The sequence below is a fragment of the Xyrauchen texanus genome, chromosome 45 (assembly GCF_025860055.1).
Source record: "Xyrauchen texanus isolate HMW12.3.18 chromosome 45, RBS_HiC_50CHRs, whole genome shotgun sequence".
NCBI lineage: Eukaryota > Metazoa > Chordata > Actinopteri > Cypriniformes > Catostomidae > Xyrauchen > Xyrauchen texanus.
Genome location: NC_068320.1, coordinates 27,178,520 through 27,200,009, shown reverse-complemented (window position 1 = coordinate 27,200,009; position 21,490 = coordinate 27,178,520). Strand labels below are relative to the sequence as shown.

General features: G+C 40.8%; 2 protein-coding genes across 3 annotated transcripts; one reads left to right on the top strand and one right to left on the bottom strand.

Moving 5' to 3' along the window:
• Positions 1-1,510: 1,510 nt before the first annotated feature.
• tulp3 (TUB like protein 3) lies at positions 1,511-16,120 on the top strand. 2 transcript variants are annotated; one of them, XM_052118378.1, is made up of 11 exons: positions 1,511-1,629; positions 5,030-5,081; positions 6,643-6,787; positions 7,092-7,280; positions 8,485-8,618; positions 10,881-11,072; positions 11,155-11,267; positions 13,370-13,487; positions 13,626-13,724; positions 13,811-13,976; positions 15,740-16,120. In XM_052118378.1, exons 1-11 carry the CDS (start codon positions 1,613-1,615, stop codon positions 15,871-15,873), a joined length of 1,359 nt encoding a protein of 452 aa, XP_051974338.1. In that variant the 5' UTR covers positions 1,511-1,612; the 3' UTR covers positions 15,874-16,120. The 2 variants fall into 2 exon arrangements, with proteins under 2 accessions (XP_051974338.1, XP_051974337.1); XM_052118377.1 differs by having other exon boundaries at positions 1,520-1,629; positions 13,805-13,976; positions 15,740-16,116.
• Positions 16,121-16,317: 197 nt separating this feature from the next.
• On the bottom strand, positions 16,318-21,044 carry trim35-14 (tripartite motif containing 35-14). The gene is made up of 6 exons (XM_052118376.1): positions 20,491-21,044; positions 20,317-20,412; positions 18,286-18,507; positions 18,158-18,180; positions 17,944-18,062; positions 16,318-17,083 (listed from the first exon to the last, which is right to left on the bottom strand). Exons 1-6 carry the CDS (start codon positions 20,887-20,889, stop codon positions 16,560-16,562), a joined length of 1,383 nt encoding a protein of 460 aa, XP_051974336.1. The 5' UTR covers positions 20,890-21,044; the 3' UTR covers positions 16,318-16,559.
• Between the last annotated feature and the right edge of the window lie 446 nt (positions 21,045-21,490).

Genomic DNA, 21,490 nt, shown 5'->3' with positions numbered 1-21,490 from the left:
TATTCATCTTAAAATAAACTTTGTTAAACCCCTTCTTATTTTCACAGGATGGAACAACAGCTCTGTGTCTCAATGTGTGATGGATATTGTCCAATGTCATCTGCAGAAACTTGAGGAAATAATGCGTGTGAAAAGTAATATTCCCCTGAGTCGTCTCGACATCATTTTCAAAAACAGTAACTGTATTGTTACTGTAATGCTAAAGCTAAAATGTGTTAAAGCTAAAGGATCCTAAAGCTAAAGGTTACTAAAGCTGAAGGATGCTAAAGCGATGCTAAAGCTAAAGTATGCTAAAGGATACTAAAGCTAAAAGATACTAAAGTTAAAGGATGCTAAAGCTAAAGGATTGCTAAATCTAAAGGATGCTAAAGCTAAAGGATGTTAATGTTAAAGGACGCTAAAGCTAAAGGAATGCTAAAGCTAAAGGATCCTAAAGCTAAAAGATGCTAAAGTTAAAGGATGCTAAATCTAAAGGAAGCTAAAGCTAAAGATGGTAAGCTAAAATATGCTAAAGTTAAAGGATGTTATAGCTAAAGGAAAGCTAAAGGATGCTAAAGCTAAAGGATGCTAAAGGAATGTTAAAGCTAAAGGATGTTAAAGCTAAAAGATGTTAAAGGCTGCTAAAGCTAAAGGAAGCTAAAGTTAAAGGATGTTAAAGCTAAAGGACGCTAAAGCTAAAGGAATGCTAAAGCTAACAAAGTGATGTGACCAAGAAAAAATTACACTACGCTGTCACCTAATAGAGATAGTAGATATCTGTTCAGATAGTCACATGTTACAACAACATCGCTACTCATTGAAATGTTCATAGCTGCATACTGCATTCTGTTTCACTTTGTATTTAAATATAATAGGCTGCGCATTATCAGAGACAATTTAGCAAAACAGTCCAGAACGCCAAACGGTCAACGGGTTTAGAAAACAAGTCCCGCCTTATTGGTAAAAGAGCCAATCACCTTTTAGATACAGACGTCTCCTGTCAATCAACTCGAAATTGCGCATGCGCATTATATATATACAAGCAGGGACATTTTTTGGCGTATTCTGAGGTAAAGACGCACAATTTATGATTCCAGTGTTGTCAGATTTTACTGCTGATTTGAAATATGTTCTTTGATCATAATCTTGACTGACCATTTAGGAGATATTGGTCTTTTCCCATTGAAAGTAGATAGGAGCTTCAGTTACATGACCGTAAATACCCTCACGGGATAATTCCAAAGATGGCCGCCAGTGGACTTTTCTGAAGCAGAATACAGACAGCATTGACATAGTGAACTTGTTCCTTTTCTCAGGTCAGGACTGGCCAATCAAATACGTTTGTGATTAAAGTATGACATTTAAAAATAAAAATGTATAGAAATTATTCTAGTGGATTTTTATTTTAGTCAAATCCAAATCCATTCATTTAATACATTTAAGTGTTGCGATACTTTTAAGAGTACATATTTCTCCAAACCAGTCCTAAGGTTTCGAAAAGGATTCGGTTTTTGAGCCATCAAGCGCCCCCTGGAGAATGACAAGTGTAAATGCGCATGCGCACACTCGTCACCAACGCTGCGGGGACGCGGCGTGGCGACAGCGGAGGAATCCATAGCAACGGTGGATAAACATGAGTTTCTACAGCAGGTAAGACACACCAGTGGAAACACAATTCCCAGAAATGACCCAAAAGTGTCGTCCGGTTGGGGACAGATATGTATGTGTGTGTTTATACGTGTTTTTTGTAACTTTTGTGTTTGTTTCTGTGGGTCCGGTTGCGTCTCGTGCTGCTGTAACATCAAAGCTAAAACGCAACAAAACACGAAGATTCGGAAAATAAAAGCAGATCCACATCAGAACAGCTGAAATACAAGCACAAAAGAGAAATATGTTGGAAAATACATTCTGCATCTTATCTGAGAATTTCTAATTTAATACTAATTATCTCCTAAACAGTGACGTCTTCTACGCTTCTGACGTAGTCACGAGCGCAATATGGGATTTATTTGATCGTCATTGATGGTTTATTAGACATAAATTGATTAAAACTGCATTTTAATATTGGTTGTAGTGTGTTTTTAAATTTTATTTATGCATTACAACATATTTAAAATATTTATTTAACTGTCTTCAAAATATTGTCACATTGCAAAAACGAAAATAAAGAAAATACAATCTTAACTGTCCTAAAAGTAGGCTTTTTTTTGTTTTTGTTAATATTTGAAAATATTAGATAACACAAACCTTAATAAATGCATTTATATCATGCAGTTTGGTCATTCTTATAAAATTAAATTTTAAAAATGGATGTGAATATTTCTGTATAAAAATAAATAAATCTTGTACATAAATATTACAGATGATTTAGTGTTTTATTTCAGATTTAAAAAAGAAATTTCTGGTTAATTTCTCATTACCTGAACGTGCTTATCTTTATTGAAACATGTAACACATTTTTATTAATCTGAATTGTGTAATTAATTTAAGAGTTAAGAAATAATTATATCAGAGTGTATCAACCATTAGACACATTGTTACTAAAAACATTTTGGATTAATCTGAGAAATATAGTATATATAAATAAATAAAGTGTGAATTTGGTAATGAGATAAATACTTGAACTTTTAATCTAAGGATGTCCTGATAACAATTTTGGTATGGGAATGGAGCCTGATGCTTGAACTCGTGCTCGTAAAAATGCTCCTATTCCAAAACCCGAAACCATCTGACAGGATTGATTTCAAGAATGTCAGGTTGACATAGTTGGTCTTGTCCATGTACATGGCATGGATCACATCCGCCATGTAGCAATGCTCACTGGCCTTGGTGAACTCAAAGTGGAGTTTCAGTTCTTCCCACTGGCTCAATTTACATTTACATGTATGCATTTGGCAGATGCTTTTATCCAAAGTGACTTACAGTGGGGCACTTATTACAGGGACAATCCCCCCGGAGCAACCTGCAATTAAGTGTCTTACTCAAGGACACAATGGTGGTGACTGTGGGGATAGAACCAGCAACCTTCTGATTACCAATTATGTGCTTTAGCCCACTACGCCACCACCACCCCATTATACATTAGGTTACACTTCCTTTTGCTATTGATATGGCATCGCCCCCTTCTGAGAAACGTGGACATACGTGTTCTTTACTTAGCACTGAAACACCGAATCACCACGCCCAGGTACATCGAGGCACTGCTAGCAGCGAACAGTGCTCCGCAATGGCCATTGCCAGAGTAGCTTCTGCATTTTTTTACTTCCCAATTTGGAATCCCCAATTCCCAATGCACTCTATGTCCACGTGGTGGTGTAGTGACTCGCCTCAATCCGGGTGGCGGAGGACGAATCTCAGTTTCCTCCGCGTCTGAGACCTTCAATCCGCGCATCTTATCACGTGGCTCGTTGAGCGCGTTACCATGGAGACGTAGTGCGTGTGGAGGCTTCACGCTATTCTCCGCGGCATCCACGCACGACTCGCCACACGCCCCACCGAGAGCGGGAACCACATTATAGCGACCACGAGGAGGTTACCCCATGTGACTCTACCCTCCCTAGCAACCGGGCCAATTTGGTTGCTTAGGAGACCTGGCTGGAGTCACTCAGCACGCCCAGGATTCGAACTCGCGACTCCAGGGGTGATAGTCAGCGTCAATACTCGCGTTAATTTTTTTATTGCATAAATTTTAACGCACTGAATAAATCTGTTAAATCGACAGCACTACTTTAAATGTTTTTATTTCCTCAATTAGATGTTTCTTTTTCTCTCAAAAGGTCTGTTGTAACTCATTGATGCTTGTAACCATGGTTACGCAGGTGTACATCAGACAGTTTGTGTGTCATCCTACTCTGAGCATGAAACATTCATACAGGTGTGCCTCAACACCTTTTACCAAAATAAGAGTTGGACATTTGTGCGTTTAACCATCTGGCACACTTGCCCCATAGACTTTCATTATAAATGCATTACTGTAGAAACCGAACAGGCAGACAGTATCAGGTGCAGTCTGAATGTAGTGTGTATTTGTGTGAGTGTGTGTGTGTGAATGTGTGTGTGTGTGTGTGTGTGTGTGTGTGTGTGTGTATGTGTGGTTCTTCACTATCTTATGTACCTGTATGTGTGTTTGTGTGTGCATGCATGTGTGTGCATGTGTGTGCGTGTGTTTGTGTGTGAATGTGTGTATTTATGTGTGTACGTGTGCATGTGTGTGTATTTGTGTGCATGTGTGTATGTGTGTGTGTATTTGTGTGTGCAATTGGTTCGACACTTCACGTGGCCTTAACGTGCACATAGCCTGGCACAAGCGTTGTGGTGACGTCACCGCTACTTAGTGGCGAATGGTGGTTGTTGTTGTTGTGTGCGTGTTAGTGAGTGTGTGTGTGTGTGTGTGTGTGTGTGTGTGTGTGTGTGTATTTATGTGTGTGCGTGTTTGTGTGTGTGCACATGTGAGTGAGTGTGTGTGGTTCTTCACTTTCTTATGTACTTATATGTGTTGGTGTGAATGGTTATTTTTAGATGTGTACATGTGTATGTTTGTGTTGATATGTGAGGATGTTGGTCAGAGATTGATTTTCTATTATTTTCTCTTTCGTGTGGGTTTGTCTCAGATGCTTAGCAACACAGTGAGAAACTACTTACCAGAAACACACACACACACACACACAAATACAAATACGGGTTAAAACCTGATTTGTTTATATTTTAGGAAGAAAAATTCAATAAAAACATTAAAAAGGCCAGAATGGTCTGAGCCGAAGCCTAGCGGGCTGCGCTCATGACATATAATGCTGATGTATGACGGGTGACTACAGTACGAGACCCGGCTCATGAGGTCCCGGTCCCATTCCCACTCTTCTCCCCAATCATTTCCTGTCACATCTCCACTGTCCTCTCACTAATAAAGCCAGGAAGAAGGGTAACAGGGCTACAAGTAACATGTTTAACATTAACATTTAGCCAAAATTAAGCTGTCACTCAGTTTGGGTTTGATAATTATGGTCCACATTGTGGTTTGTAGTTATGTGTGTGGGTATTTTTTGTGTTTCAGCACACTGGAGGACGACAATCTGAAGCTCCGACAACAGAAACTGGAGAAACAAGTGAGACACATCAACACACATCAACACACAACAAAACACATCAACACACAATAACACAAAACGTCTCGGTTACTGTTGTAACCTCCGTTCCCTGATGGAGGGAACGAGACGTTGTGTCGATGAAGTGACAGTAGGGGTAGACCTTGAGAGCCCAAGACACCTTCAGATCTTTGAGAATAGGCCAATGAGAAGTAGGCGAATTGGCGAGTTGAATTTGCATGCCCCTCCCGCGAACATACGGGTATAAAAGGGAGGCTGAATGCGGATTCATTCAGGTTTTGCACTGAGGAGCCGAGACAAGGTCCCGAGACAGCGGTGTAGTTCAGCCTGTGGCAAGAGGGACACAACTGAAGGGGAGGGTAAAAAATGTGGGCCTGAGGCCGCACATGGAAGAGGCGCGGCGGTAGGTCCTGCCCTTCGTAGGGGAGGAGCCCTACAAACGCTGTGACCGGGGCAGAGAGGGCTCTGCCAAGGGAGACGCAGGTCTACCAAAATAGGGAGACCATACCGTGGAAGATACATCACAGGAGGTTATCAGGGTAACCGAGACATGTTGAGCACTTACCCCAACAGTACAGGGCACGTTAGAACACGTACTGGGCCTGACTACGAATTCCTCCGCTGAATTTGTGAGCCAGAGGGCTAGGAGGAAGGACATCTAGGGTTCACAGATCGTGAACACGCATGGGAGAGAAGAGCGCACGACTTCACCTTGTGTAGGGGAAAGGTGCTGTACACCCAGCCAGCTGCCCCGCATACCTTACCTGTTCGTACCTGAACGAACACAGGACGAAACCGGATCAACCTGGAGATTGTAAAATCTCGTAAATGTATTGGGTGTTGCCCAGCCCGCTGCTCTACAGATGTCTGCTAGAGAGGTGCCATTAGCCCACGAAGATGCAACACTCCTTGTGGAGTGTGCTCGAACCCGTAAGGGGTGGGCACGGACTGGGTCTGGTAGGCCAAGGCACTGGCATCCACGATCCAGTCGGCAAGCCTCTGTTTGGAGACAGCGTTCCCTTTCCACTGTCCGCCAACGAGCATCCAAGTAGATGCACAAAGCACGCACTGGACACCTCCTCTGGGGGCGGCGCTTGCAGGCTCACCACCTGATCCCTAAAAGGTTGGGGGTCTCAGGATCACGTGAGAGTCTTCCGGACCGAACTCTAGGCACTCTTCGCTGACAGAGAATGCTTGCAGTTCCCCGACCCTCTTGATAGAAGTGAGCGTGGTCAGGAGGGCAGTTTTCAATGAAACAGCCTTTAACCCGACTGACACTAGGGGCTTGAACGGGGCTCTCCGTAGGCATAAAAGGACCTTAAACAGCATTGTGGTATGCTGGTATACCTTGAGTGTGGAGGGGGACAGCCGCCCATCCAACTTCTCTTGCAGGAAGGAAAGCACTGACCCTCTGTCACCGGCCCGCCTTACAGACACAGTGTGGGTCTGTATGTGTGATGTGTGTGTGTGTGTGTATGTGTGTTTGTCAGGATAGGAAAACATCTTCTTAATGACAACTAACCAACTACTGATGTGCTGAGTGTGTTAATGGTGTCCTCAGAGGGTGCTGCTGGAGCAGAAACAGCGACGGAAGCGTCATGAGCCGCTCATGGTTCAGCCCAACTCTGAGGGACGCCCGCGGCGCTCACGACCCTGTCGCAGTGAAGAGCCCCACGTCAACACGGCCAATGACATCATCATAGACGGTGAGGTTAACGCTCATGTGACCTTTGATTTATTTGGTTTGAAAGTTGAATCATTACACTAGACTCACAAGTTACATTGTGAGGAGGTTTCACTATGTTTTACTTGTTTTGGGATTGTATGTTTAATGTCTTTCTCATGTTCATTTCTCTCATAAACAGTGAAACTCAGTCGTATCTGTCTCTCAATGTGTTGATCTCTTGGGGAAGGTTTTTTATGTCTTTCATTCATCAGTCTGGACATGTTTGGACACTTCACTGAATTTATGGTCCTCATGATCTTATAAACCTTGGCTTATGTTTAAAGGCTTCGCCGGACCGGCGGCACTATTGGGGTGTAAAGCTGCTGATCTGGGCAGTAAGATTCAAGTTCTATCTGTCAATCAAGCACAACAGCCCTCCCCTCCGACCACTCAAGAACCAGAGACCACTGATGCTGATACAGACACACTGCTGGAACCCAAAACAGACATGCACACACTGCTGCATAGATGCGGTGAGACACACACACACACACACCTACACACACACACACACACACCTACCTACACACACACAGAGAGAGACACACACACACACACACACACCTACACACACAGACACAGAGACACCACACACACACACACACACACCACACACACACACACACACACACACACACACACACACACACACACAGAGAGCACACACACACACACACACACACACACAGACACAGAGAGACACCACACACACACACACACACACCACACACACAGACACACACACCTACACACCTACACACACACACACAGAGACACCTACACACACACAGAGAGACACACACACACACATACACACACCTACACACACAGACACAGAGAGACACCACACACACAGACACCACACACACACACACACAGAGAGACACCACACACACACACACACACACACACACACACACAGACACACACACACAGAGAGACACCACACACACAGCACACACACACACACACACACGACACACACACACAGAGAGACACCACACACAGGCACACACACAGAGAGACACCACACACACAGAGACACCACACACACACACACACACACACACAGAGAGACACCACACATGCACACACAGACACACACAGAGAGACACCACACACACACACACACACACACACCACACACACAGAGACACCACACACACAGACACACACACACAGAGAGACACCACACACAGACACACACACACAGAGAGACACCACACACACAGAGAGACACCACACACACACACACACAGACACACACACAGAGAGACACACACACACACAGACACACACTACACACAGAGACACCACACACACACACACACACACACACACACAGACACTCACACAGAGAGACACCACACACACACACACACACACCACACACACAGACACACACGCAGAGAGACACCACACACACACACACACACACACACAGACACCACACACACACACAGAACACAGACACCACACACACACACACACAGACACAGACAGAGAGACACCACACACACACACAGAGACACCACACACGCGCACACACACACACACACAGACACACACACACACACAGAGAGACACCATACACACTAGTGTAAATGACAGTGTGTGTCTCAGAGCTGCAGTTGTTCTTTCTCCTCGTGAGCTCTTTAAACACTCTGTTCCTCTCAGGACTGTCGGGCAGCATGAACTATGATGAAGCCAGTGAGGATGATGATGATGAAGTTGAAGACAAAAGCTGCTCTCTCTCTCCAAACACAGAGAGCACACGGCCGGCGTCTGCCTCCAGTAATAAATCTACCACAGTAAGAGCTGCAACATAAACCACCATACAGCACACATTACACAACATAAGGTGTGTGTCTGTGTGTGTGTGTGTGTGTGTGTGTGTGTGTGTGTGTGTGTGTGTGTGTGTGCGAGAGTCCTGCTCAATCTTTTCGGCTGACCACTCAATATATTAATTCATGTCATCAAACAGGTCTGTAGTCATTGACTAAATACAATCTAGCCCTAAATTTATATTAACAGCTGTGCTAGTATTATTTTTAATGACAATACTCAATTATAGTAATTAAATAATTATGTAATAATAATAATATAATAATAAAAAATAAGCATAATAAATTGTAAGATAAGTTATGTTAATAATAATGAATAAAATAAATAATTCATATTTTAATAAATAATGTTAAGTAATTTATTAAATAAATAGTATTTCATTAATAGATGAATGTAATAATAATAAATGAATATTAATGAATTATAACAATAAATTAGTAATAATACTAATATTTTTTAACAGTAATTATGCACAATAATATTTAAAATAATAAATTAATTAATGACACTTTATATATTATAATAATACAGTTAATGTGAAAATAAATACATTTAATAATACATATGTAATAATAAATAAATAATATATCTTATAATAATTAATAGTAAATAAGTAATACTTGACTAAATAATATTTGATCATTTATTATTTAATAAATATATCGATAGATTTAATAATTCAAAATAATTATTATTTCTAAGTAATATTATGATTATACCGTATATTCCAATATCACACTATTTTACAGATGAAGTCAGACGTTTACATACACAATGGCCAAATACATTTAAACTCAGTTTTTCACAATTCCTGACACTAAATCATAGAAAACATTCCCTGTTTTAGGTCAGTTGGGATCACTAATTTATTTTAAGAATGTGAAATGTCAGAATAATAGTAGAGAGAATTCTTTATTTCAGCTTTTATTTCTTTCATCACATTCCCAGTGAGTCAGAAGTTCACATACACTGTTAGTATTTGTTAGCGTTGCCTTTAAATTGTTTAATTGGGTCAAATGTTTTGGGGATCCTTCCACAAGCTTGTCGGATTGAAGTCAGGACTTTGTGATCACTCCAATATCTTGACTTTTTTTCTTGCCCTTAAGCCATTTTGCCACAACTTTGGAGGTGTGCTTGGGGTCATTGTCCATTTGGAAGACCCATTTGTGACCGAGCTTTAACTTCCTGTCTGATGTCTTGAGATGTTGCTTCAATATATCCACATAATGTTCCTTCTTCATGATGCATCTATTTAGTGAAGTGCACCAGTCCCTCCTGCAGCAAACACCCCCACAACATGATGCTGCCACCCCCATGCTTCACGGTTGGGATGCTGTTCTTTGGCTTGCAAGCCTCACCCTTATTCCTCCAAACATAACGATGGTCATTATGGCCAAACAGTTACATTTTTGTTTCATCAGACCAGAGGATATTTCTCCAAAAGTAAGATCTTTGTCCCCATGTGCACTTGCAAACTGTAGTCTGGCTTTTTATATGGTGGTTTTGGAGCAGCGGCTTGTAACTTGTTGAGCAGCCGTTCAGGTGATGTCGATATAGGACTTGTTTTACTGTGGATCTAGATACTCGTCTACCTGTTTCCTCCAGCATGTTCACAAGCTCCTTTGCTGTTGTTCTGGGATTGATTTGCACTTTTCTCCCCAAACTACGTTCATCTCTAGGAGACAGAATGAGTCTCCTTCCTGAGCGGTGTGATGACTGTGTGGTCACATGGTGTTTATACTGGCGTACTATTGTTTGTACAGATGAACGTGGCACCTCCAGGCGTTCAGAAATTGCTCCCATGGATGAACCAGACTTGTGGAGTTTTCGGAGGTCTTGACTGAATTTTTCCCATGATGTCAAGCAAATAGGCGCTGAGTTTGAATGTAGGCCTTAAAATACACCCACAGGTACACCTCCTATCAGAAGCTAACTTGCTAATTGTCTAAAGGCTTGAAATCATTTTCTGGAATTTTCCAAGCTCCTTAAAGGCACAGTTAACTTAGTGTATGTAAACTTCTGACCCACTGAAATTGTGATTATAGTCAATTAAAAGTGAAACAATCGGTCTGTAAACAATCATGTCCTGCACATATTAGACGTCCTAAACGACTTGCCAAAACTATAGTTCTGGTATGCAAAATTTGTTCAGACAATGGTGAAAATTGATGTTGAATAATTTTAGTGCAACAATTAATTGATTTTTGTTGCTGTGTTTGTCCTGTCAGGAGGTTATTCCGCTGAGTTCGCCATCGGCTGAAGGCTCCGTCATCGAGGTGGATAATTTGGAGGAGTTTGTGCTGCGTCCGGCTCCACGCGGGGTCATAGTAAAATGCTTCATCAACCGGGATAAGAAGGGCATGGACCGCGGCCTCTACCCCACATACTTCATGCACCTCCAGAGAGAAAACGACAAGAAGGTCTGAAGAGCTGAAGCTCCGTCACATTCACACATAATGTTCTGCTTTCGTTTAGTCGCTCAATCTCTCGCTCTCGCTTCAGGTGTTTTTACTGGCTGGACGGAAGAGGAAAAAGAGCAAAACATCAAACTATCTGATCACAGTAGACGCCACAGATATGTCCCGAGAGAGCGAGAGCTTCATTGGTAAACTGAGGTCAGACTTTTCTTTCTCCGTGTGCCTCACTTCATCTTTGGTGATCCGAGAGTAGGGCTGGGTTACAAAACAACAAAAATGATTCTACTTAATCGCAATCTTCATTTCACCCTTTTGGGCCAACAAGAAAAAACATTATTATCAAAATGTGAATAACTGCAGTCTTGACCAACACAAAATAGGTGTCGTTTTAAAACTTAGAAGCTCTACTTTCCAATGTATGCAGACATTATTACCAAAATTGTACAAGTGCTTTAACATCTGCCGACAAATCAGAAGTGCTACATTTTGATAATTTATTAATAATTTTGGCACTATTGTATCAGTAAAAACATCAAACTCATCAAATATCCATGTGTCATATGTTGTTGGAAAGATCTTAAAGAGTAGAATACAACCTGCCTATTTGTTTTACTCACAGACAAAAATATAGTGAGTAACAGCTAAATATATGTCTTTGACAATTTTGTTGATATTGCTTATATGCTGCATTTTCACTTATAACTTCACGTAAATAAACAGAACATAAAATATCACATATGATTATTTAGAGTCTGTGATTATCTTTCAATCGAGTCCACACACAAGATAATCAGATGTATATATAGATCATTAGATAATCCACATGAAGCACAATGTTACATATGACCACCAGGAGATGGCGCCAAATACATGACACAGACTCAATGATGACTCAAATGACACAGAATGAAACTCATTCTGTGAAATCTCATGAGTAAAATCATGTCTGCATGCTATGCAAACCTTTAGTCATTGTTGTGTTTGCATGTGTAATTAGTTCTTATGTACAATTATTATCTTTTATTTGTTTGGAGATGTTTTTGGACACTAGGATAAATTAGTTTGTAATGTTGTAACTTTTGATTGCTTTGTCGTATCAACACAAAATTCCTCAGGTACAGTTGACATGATTGTGAACAAAACAAAAGCAGTATTTACACCCAGAGATATATCATGACAAATGAGAAATGTAATTTTTGGCTCAAGTTTTTTTTGTTTTTTGTTACCATGGAGACGTAGTGCGTGTGGAGGCTTCACGCTATTCTCCACACACAACTCGCCACACACCCCACCGAGAGCAAGAACCACATTATAGCGACCACGAGGAGGTTACCCCATGTGACTCTATCACTCCCTAGCAACCGGCCCAATTTGGTTGCTTAGGAGACCCGGCTGGAGTACATTAAGTTTTTCATTTTAGTATTTATTTTAAGGGATTAAATGAAGAATGGGGAAATAGGCATTTGTGTAATGTGGGTTGTATAGCTGGACTCTATTAATTATCGTACATAATAATAAAATTAATCTGAATAAGAACAACTTAAATTAATGACTGATATAAGAGTAGCAATGAAAATCGTTCGGAGTTCAACGATTCCAGGTCAGTAACGGTTTCAAATATTGTGCTAATGCATGATGCTAATGCATGTTGCTGATGCATGTTGCTGATGCATGATGCTGATGCATGTTGCTGATGCATGTTGCTGATGCATGTTGCTGATGCATGATGCTGATGCATGTTGCTGATGCATGTTGCTGATGCATGATGCTGATGCATGTTGCTGATGCATGTTGCTGATGCATGATGCTGATGCATGTTGCTGATGCATGTTGCTGATGCATGATGCTGATGCATGATGCTGATGCATGTTGCTGATGCATGTTGCTGATGCATGATGCTGATGCATGATGCTGATGCATGTTGCTGATGCATGTTGCTGATGCATGATGCTGATGCATGATGCTGATGCATGATGCTGATGCATGTTGCTGATGCATGATGCTGATGCATGTTGCTGATGCATGATGCTGATGCATGTTGCTGATGCATGTTGCTAATGCAGTCAAACGGACGTCTAGTGGCATTCTCATGTATCGATGCGAGTTTAAGTTTAAAATTATACAATTAAAAATAATTTAAATATTATTTTAGTTAATTCTAGAGCCATAAAAGCTATTTTAGTTTATAAATATATATATATATATAATTTATGTATTATTTTTTTACATTTAGTTTTGATATACATTTACGATACAAACGTTACAAGCCTTCCGGTCCTAATGTTGAGTGTTTTCTGCAGGTCTAATCTGATGGGCACGAAGTTTAGCATCTATGATAACGGCACAAACCCGTGTAAAGCTCCCGGAGCTCTGCTGGAAGAAACCAACACGCGTCAGGAGCTCGCCGCTATCTGCTACGTGAGTGTTTATCTTTCTCTCTGTTTCCCAGTGTTTGGACACGGCTTATCATATTGTGTGTGTGTGTGTGTGTGTGTGTGTGTGTGTGTGTGTGTGTGTGTGTGTGTGTGTGTGTGTGTGTGTGCGTTCTCTTTACAGGAGACTAATGTTCTGGGTCTTAAAGGGCCGCGGAAGATGACCGTGATTATTCCTGGCATGAATATGAATTTCGAACGGGTTCCGGTTCGTCCCGCTTGTGTGAGTGTCACACACTGGCAGTCAGATCATCATTATGTGTTTAGACTGAATGATAAATGAAGGATAAATGTTTTTTTTAGGAGCAGGAGTCTCTGTTGAGTAAATGGCAGAATCATTCGCTGGAGAATCTGATCGAGCTGCATAATAAAGCGCCGGTGTGGAACGACGACACGCAGTCTTACGTGCTGAACTTTCACGGCCGAGTCACACAAGCCTCTGTCAAGAACTTTCAGATCGTCCACGACAACGACCGTAAGTTACCTGAGATCCTGTTCTGTGCGCACCTGTGGAGCTCGCGATACAATGTTTGCAGCGCTTAAAATTAGCAACGTTTATGCAACATTGTTCTCAACCCATTGGCAAATAGTGTTTACTAGTTTTAACTATATACCTCACCACAGTTTGTTAGACTTCCTAGAAAAACATCAAATATCTTCCCAAGTCATTTTGACTTTTTTTAGGGTGTTTTCATATTTTTAAGTGACAATAAGACACAATATTAAAACATTACTTCATTATAACTTGATTTTTACTTCTTGCATTACACATTTTAACTCTGCTTGGCTACAGCGGCAGTTTAGTTAAATAATAGTTCCTCTGATGTCAAATAAATCCCTCTTTTAAGCCACATCAGGGCATAAATATTGAGATATCGAAAACATTCAATAGGCTGAAAAATATCGAAATGTCATTTCTGTTGCCATATTGCCGAGCCCGAGTCAACCTGAGATACTTTTCTGAAAGTGTATGTAAAGGATTGATGGAAAGGAGGCAACGAGAACCGGCTTGACAATATAAACTAGAATGTAATTTCCTGAAGAAATTGTGAGTGGTACTTGCATTGGCAAAACTCGTCAAATAGCATGTTATAACTTGTTGATAAGCACTACAATTATGGTCATAGACTGTTGCTGGCATGTGTTTTCATTATGGTAGCATGTAGTTGTTATGTTTGTGTTAGCATGATGCTAGCTCGTTTTTAGCATGTTTTAGCACTTCGCTAAGCGATGCTATTATGTGTTAGCATGATGGTAGCATGTTTTTAGCATGTTAGAGCACTTCGCTAGGCAATGCTAGCACGTTTTTAGCATGTTAGAGCACTTCGCTAGGTGATGCTAAGATCTGTTAGCATGATGCTAATACATTTTTAGCATGTTAGAGCAATTAATTAGGCGATGCTAGCATGTGTTAACATGATGATAGCATGTTTTTAGCATGTTAGAGCACTTCACTAGGCGATGCTAACATGGGTTAGTATGATGCTAACACATTTTTAGCAGGTTTTATCACTTAGCTAGGCGATGGTAGCATGTGTTAGCATGAGGCTAGCACGTTTTTAGCATGTTAGAGCACTTCGCTAGGCGATGCTAGCAGGTTTTTAGCATGTTTTACCACACTTTGCTAGGTGATGTTAGCATGTGTTAGCATGATGCTAGCACGTTTTTAGCATGTTAGAGCACTTCGCTAGGCGATGCTAACACATTTTTAGCATGTTAGATCACTTCGCTAAGCAATGCTAACATGTGTTAGCATGATGTTAGCACGTTTTAATCATGTTAGAGCACTTTGCTAGGCGATGCTAGCATGTTAGAGCACTTCGCTAGGTGATGCTAACATCTGTTAGCATGATGCTAATACATTTTTAGTATGTTAGAGCACTTCACTAGGCGATGCTAGCATGTGTTAGTATGATGCTAACACGTTTTTAGCATGTTAGAGCACTTTTCTAGGCGATGTTAGCATGATGCTAGCACGTTTTTAGTAATATAAATAATAGTTTTAATATAAAACTGAACCAAAAAGACAAACACACACACACACAGGTGTCAGACAGCTGTCCGTAAATCTCTCTCTCTCTGTCACACTGCTGTCTTCAGTCGGCCGTTATCCCTCTCTGAGGCTTGATTACCCTAATTAGGGGCCGGGTGTGTAGCATCACGACCCCACCCCGCCCTGCCACAGTGTACAACTCAGACCTGTCGTGTTTCTCTCTGATTGTGTGTTTGTGTCTCTAGCTGATTACATCGTGATGCAGTTCGGCCGTGTGGCGGAGGACATCTTTACTCTGGACTATAACTACCCCATGTGTGCCCTGCAGGCCTTCGCCATCGGCCTGTCTAGCTTCGACAGCAAACTTGCCTGCGAGTGACCCCGTGACCCTGTCTCAACACAGACACCTCATCTGCTCTGTACACAAGAGCACAATCTCCTCCAGTTTATTCAGTCCCTGTGTAAAGTGTGCGTACAGATGCAGAACTGAAGCGACACACGGGAAATATTTTTCCGTTCCTGCTTTTGCAAAAGTGTTTATATCATGAGAAACTAGAAAAAGGGAAATTCAAGCACATTTGTTCCTAATCAACTGTTCTATTGATGTGAAATAGGTTGGAAATAAAATATTTATCATTAAAGATCCTGCTTCACGTTTGTACCTTTACGAAGCGCTGTGAGGAATTTTAGCCGGTCTACTTCCACAAGACTGGGCTGTTGAATAGGCCACGCCCCTCTTTTAAAAACCACGCCCTCCAAATATACCAAATTAGCTTTATTGAACCCGACATTGTGCAGAAACGGTCAAAAACAAATGCTGCACGACAGCGCCCTCTACTGGCAACTGTTATGAACAACATGGCATAAAAACGGCATTAAGCCTCAATAATTCACTGCAGATACAATATAATGAGAACGAGCGACATGATTGACAAGACGACAGATGTTTAAGTATTTTAATATGTATTATTTTAGCTAACAGAGCATGACAGATGGTCCTCAGAGCTCCCAGATCCCACAAAAACCAGGAATTCTCCAAGACAGAACCAGGCCGCTAAAAAAGGTTTAGTATTGGCATGAATTGGCGGGATAAAGATTAATTGGCGTGTTCGCGTCTCCAGTACAGAAGTATGGGAAGACCTTCTCAGCAAATCCTCCAGTGAAAGTGCACAAACTTCTGCTTCTGAAGGGGTCGATGAATCTCAGCTCCCCTTTGTCGAAATCAAGTTGCACCCTGATGACCCACGGCCTCTCGTTGACCTCGATATCTATGCCAGGTGTGGGACCTTTCCTGTATGAGCCATCCACGTAACGTAAACACCAAAAACGACTTTTGGGATCCATTTTGTACAGTTTTTTCCGGTTGACCGTTTCCCCCACCACACCGAGCGTCCAGTGGTTGTTGTTTCTCACCTCAACGTCCCAGTAGTGTATACCGGAGTTGAAGCCCTGCGTGGCCAAAACGCCCACATACAGCCTCTGTGGATGATTGGACACATTCATCTTCACATCCACATGCTGCACACTGCTGCAGTCCTCCGACACCAGCAGCCTATTAGAAGCTGTGTCTGGGTCCAACGTCACCGGAGCTTTGAAATGACGAGTGTAAGAGCTTTGTTTTAATACATTATACAGGAAGTGTTTGTGACATCATTAAAGGAAAAGTTCACCAAAAAAGGAAAATACTGTCATGTGTAATCAACCTCATGTAACTAAAAGTAGCAACACTACCTCCTCAACAGCATTTTACAGTAGCTCAGCTATTTTCAAAATAAAGTGTCACAGAATGCTTAATTTGTCACTTACAATAAACGATTCACTTATATTAAACTTTGGGAACTCGTACAGTTAAAGTAAATGAACTAGTTCACATAAATGATTAATTTGAGTGAATCGGTTCTTTCGGACAGTTCAAGTAAATTAACTAGTTCACATAAATGATTCATGTTAGTGAATCGGTTCTTTCGGACGGTTCAAGTAAATTAACTAGTTCACATAAATGATTCATGTTAGTGAATCGGTTCTTTCGGACATTTCAAGTAAATTAACTAGTTCACATAAATGATTCGATTTAGTGAATCGGTTCTTTCGGACGGTTCAAGTAAATTAACTAATTCACATAAATGATTCATGTTAGTGAATCGGTTCTTTCGGACGGTTCAAGTAAATGAAGTGGTTCACATAAATGATTCGTTTTAGTGAATCGGTTCTTTCGGATGGTTCAATAAATGAACTAGTTCACATAAATTATTCGTTTTAGTGAATCGGTTCTTTCGGACGGTTCAAGTAAATTAACTAGTTCACATAAATTATTTACTGATTCACTACAATAACATGAGGGTGAGAAATTAATGACAGCATTTACTTTTTAGCCGAACGAGTCCTTTAAGCTCAGTGCTGAAGGTTTTGTTTAAACTTTGACTATCGTGTATCAGAGGTCCGGACTCACCCTGTAACACAAGGTTCTGCATTCTGGCCCAGGTGGTGAAGATCATTGTCTGAAAGGTTTGAGGTTTATCTTTCATAATGATTTGAGGGTGCATGTTTGATATTATTGGGCGCTGGAGTCTGTGTACATAAACGATGACCTCTGGCGTTAACAAAGTAAAACAGGATCAAAACTGATTTTAAAACTGTCAGATTGGAGAAATAAACCACATCACCTCTTTAAGGTTTCGTTGTAATTCTGAAAAAGAAATACAGTCATTAGTGCTCAGTTGTTTCATGCCTGGGCAAGCATCATGAACATTGATTAGCACACATATCTGCAGCATATGTGTTCATTCTGCACCTGGAGAAATGTGATGTCTTCTGCCTCCATGTCCTGCCACACAGCTGCGACCTTCTCAGACAGATCTACTATCAGTGTGGAGATCTCCTCCATTCTGGCCTCAACTTGAGGATCCGGTTCTTTCCGCAAGGATCTGATCTGCTTCTCCTCCTCCTCTCTCAGAAACTGATGGAGTTTCTCAAATTCCTTCTTGATCAGGTTTTCTGCAGTGCTGCTGTGCTCCTGAAATAGACATCAATGTTTTTCTCAGGACTAAAAAAAGTGTGTGCAAAAAACGAAAACATTCTACAGCAAATAGTTTCCCTAAAAATGTGTCCTCATATGTGGACAGCGGGACTAAGTTGTGAAATTAAAAAATATCTCTGCGCTATAGAAAGTCTGATTTTATTTCATCAAATGGTTTATTATGTTTTGAGACCTTAATCAGAAATTAGCATAAATCATTCAGATTCAAAGCATCATCCAACATCACAGCCAACCATGTTAAAATAAAATGATCCATTTTAAATGGTGAAACTATGAACTGATTCAAGTAAATTTAACTAGTTCACATAAATGATTCGTTTAAGTGAATCGGTCCTTTCGGACAGTTCAAGTACATTAAATAGTTCACATAAATTATTCGTTTTAGTGAATCAGTCCTTTCGGACAATTCAAGTAAATTAACTAGTTAACATAAATGATTCATTTTAGTGAATCAGTCCTTTCGGACAGTTCAAGTAAATGTACTAGTTCACATAAATGATTCGTTTTAGTGAATCAGTCCTTTCTGACAATTCAAGTAAATTAACTAGTTCACATAATGATTCATTTTAGTGAATCGGTCCTTTCGGACAGTTCAAATAAATTAACTAGTTCACATAAATGATTCGTTTTAGTGACTCGGTCCTTTTGGACAGTTCAAGTAAATTAACTAGTACACATAAATGATTCCTTTTAGTGAATCGGTCCTTTCGGACAGTTCAAATAAATTAACTAGTTCAGATAAATGATTCATTTTAGTGAATCGGTTCTTTCGGACAGTTCAAGTAAATGAACAAGTTCACATAAATGATTAATTTGAGTGAATCGGTCCTTTCGGACAGTTTAAGTAAATTAAATAGCTCACATAAATGATTCATTTTAGTGAATCTGTGCTGTCTGTCTGCACTGGTCTCAGAACAGTTTGAAATGCACCTTATTTTCATCATAACTCCATATAAACCCTGTGAATGCTTTAAGGTGCGGTGTGATAATGTACAGTAAATATAGGAATGTGTTTAATAATGTTAATGAATAGAACCGTGATAACAAAATAAAATATAACCAAATGTATATTAAAATGAAGCGAAATGACCCACAGATGTGTTCATGTTGAAAGTTATTCAAAATAACTAACATGTAACTTTTGTGAGAATAATGTCCCACAGTCCACGTATGTGGACATCATGTTTATCAGCGCACTGACGCATGAAAAATTAACAGATTTTTTAAAGCGAGATATCAAACGAAACTAGAGACTCTCCTCTTTACACCCAAACAGGTTTCAATGAGAAAACTTAAAGAGGTTTCTCACCAGCGGCACTTTTGTTGGCTCTGCATCTGTAGAAGTGCTTCACGGAAATCGACGTCATGTTGCCGTGTCGTCGTCAAACTACATATTTGGATCTCACACCACCCCTTTCATTTTTTTAAATGAAAGAATATATAATATCACCTGACATGTCTGTGTCATGTCTGAGGGGCTGAAGTGGGTGTGGCCTTTTATCGGCGGGTGGAGCAGTACTTTCAGCCTATACCCAAGCAAGGGAACTACAAGCTTTAAGAGGGTTCATTAATTTGAGTTATTCATTGCGTACAGCGACAGCCAAAATACAACGTCCACGCATGTGGACGCGGGGTCGCACAAGGTTAATAACTGTTGAATTAGTACATATTTTTCCATGCATCACACTAACATCATGTTAACACAACAATGTTTCCATCTCGTGGCTATACGAAACGGTGCGTATTTTAGCATTTAAGGACCGACCCCATTCACGAAACTTGTACCTTGAGGAGCTCAGCCTGTTTCACAGAGCTGTCATGGGCTTCACTGAGGTCAGCGAGGGTCACCTGTAGTTCCTCCATCCGTGCCTTGAGATCCTCCTAGAGTCACAAGTTCAACCAATGAGTTTGAAAACGTCAAAAATCAATCAGCAGAATTCAAGAAGCAAGTCTTCCCACCTTTAAATTCCCGACAGCCTCCTCCACAGGGGAACACATGTGATTGTGATGATTCTTTGAGGTGTAACAGACCACACATATGGGCCGCTTGTCCTCGAAGCAGAAGAGTTTGAGTGTCTCTTTATGTTCTGGACAGACGTCGTCTGAAACAGTGGCGGCGGGCTTTCTTTTCTTGAAGGACTCACAGAGCACTCTGAAGGCCAGACTCTTGGAGGGCTCCTCTTGGGAACATTCCTGTCGACACACCGGACATTGTGGCACGTCCCGAGTGCTCCAGAAGCGCTCCAGGCACTTCTCACACAGAGTGTGACTGCACTTCAGAGTTACCGGATCAGTGAAGACATCACAACAGATAACACACGTCAAATCATCTTCCAGAAAAGAATAAGCGTCGGCCATAATAACTGGAGTTTGTGTTCAGTAGAGACACATCGACAGGACGGTGAGTCAAGAACATGACAAATGAGACAAGATATGTAACCAAACCTGTTTTATCTCACTCGCCCATGTGACCTTTCTTTTAGTTTCATTTCAGTGTAAGTTTCAGTCAACAACTCCCCTCCTGAACCAAAGACTCACTGGGATGAATTCACTCATTTTAGCTTCGTCCCATTGAATCTGCTAATACAGACTAACGTTTTAAACTTTGTATGACTTTTGTCTTCTCGTCAGAATATATAGACAACAAGAGCTGCAAGGAAACCCATATTATTAACTTGTTTATTGAGTTGATGATGCAACCCCTCATTGTATTAATGATTAACCCATATTACACTTGGGATAAAATATCATGTCAACACTTCCTGCATCAAACACATGCAAATAATTAATCATGACAACTATGAATTAAAAAGTCATTATTGCCATACTGACATGTACTAATCATGATACAAACAAATGCCATGCAGATACGGGTCAGGAGCTTCAGTTAATGTTCACATCCCGAAGTTAAGCTTAACAGTTCATCTTTTCATAACCATTTATAGCTTGCGCACGCGCT

Coding starts and splice junctions, on each gene's coding strand:
- trim35-14 (XM_052118376.1), bottom strand. CDS start 20,889: ATGGCCGACGCTTATTCTTTTCTGGAAGATGATTTGACGTGTGTTATC. Junction 20,413..20,490: donor AGGCTGTCGGGAATTTAAAG/GTGGGAAGACTT, acceptor TTGTGACTCTAG/GAGGATCTCAAGGCACGGAT. Junction 18,181..18,285: donor AAGACATCACATTTCTCCAG/GTGCAGAATGAA, acceptor TTTCTTTTTCAG/AATTACAACGAAACCTTAAA.
- tulp3 (XM_052118377.1), top strand. Junction 5,082..6,642: donor AACAGAAACTGGAGAAACAA/GTGAGACACATC, acceptor TGGTGTCCTCAG/AGGGTGCTGCTGGAGCAGAA. Junction 8,619..10,880: donor CCAGTAATAAATCTACCACA/GTAAGAGCTGCA, acceptor TTGTCCTGTCAG/GAGGTTATTCCGCTGAGTTC.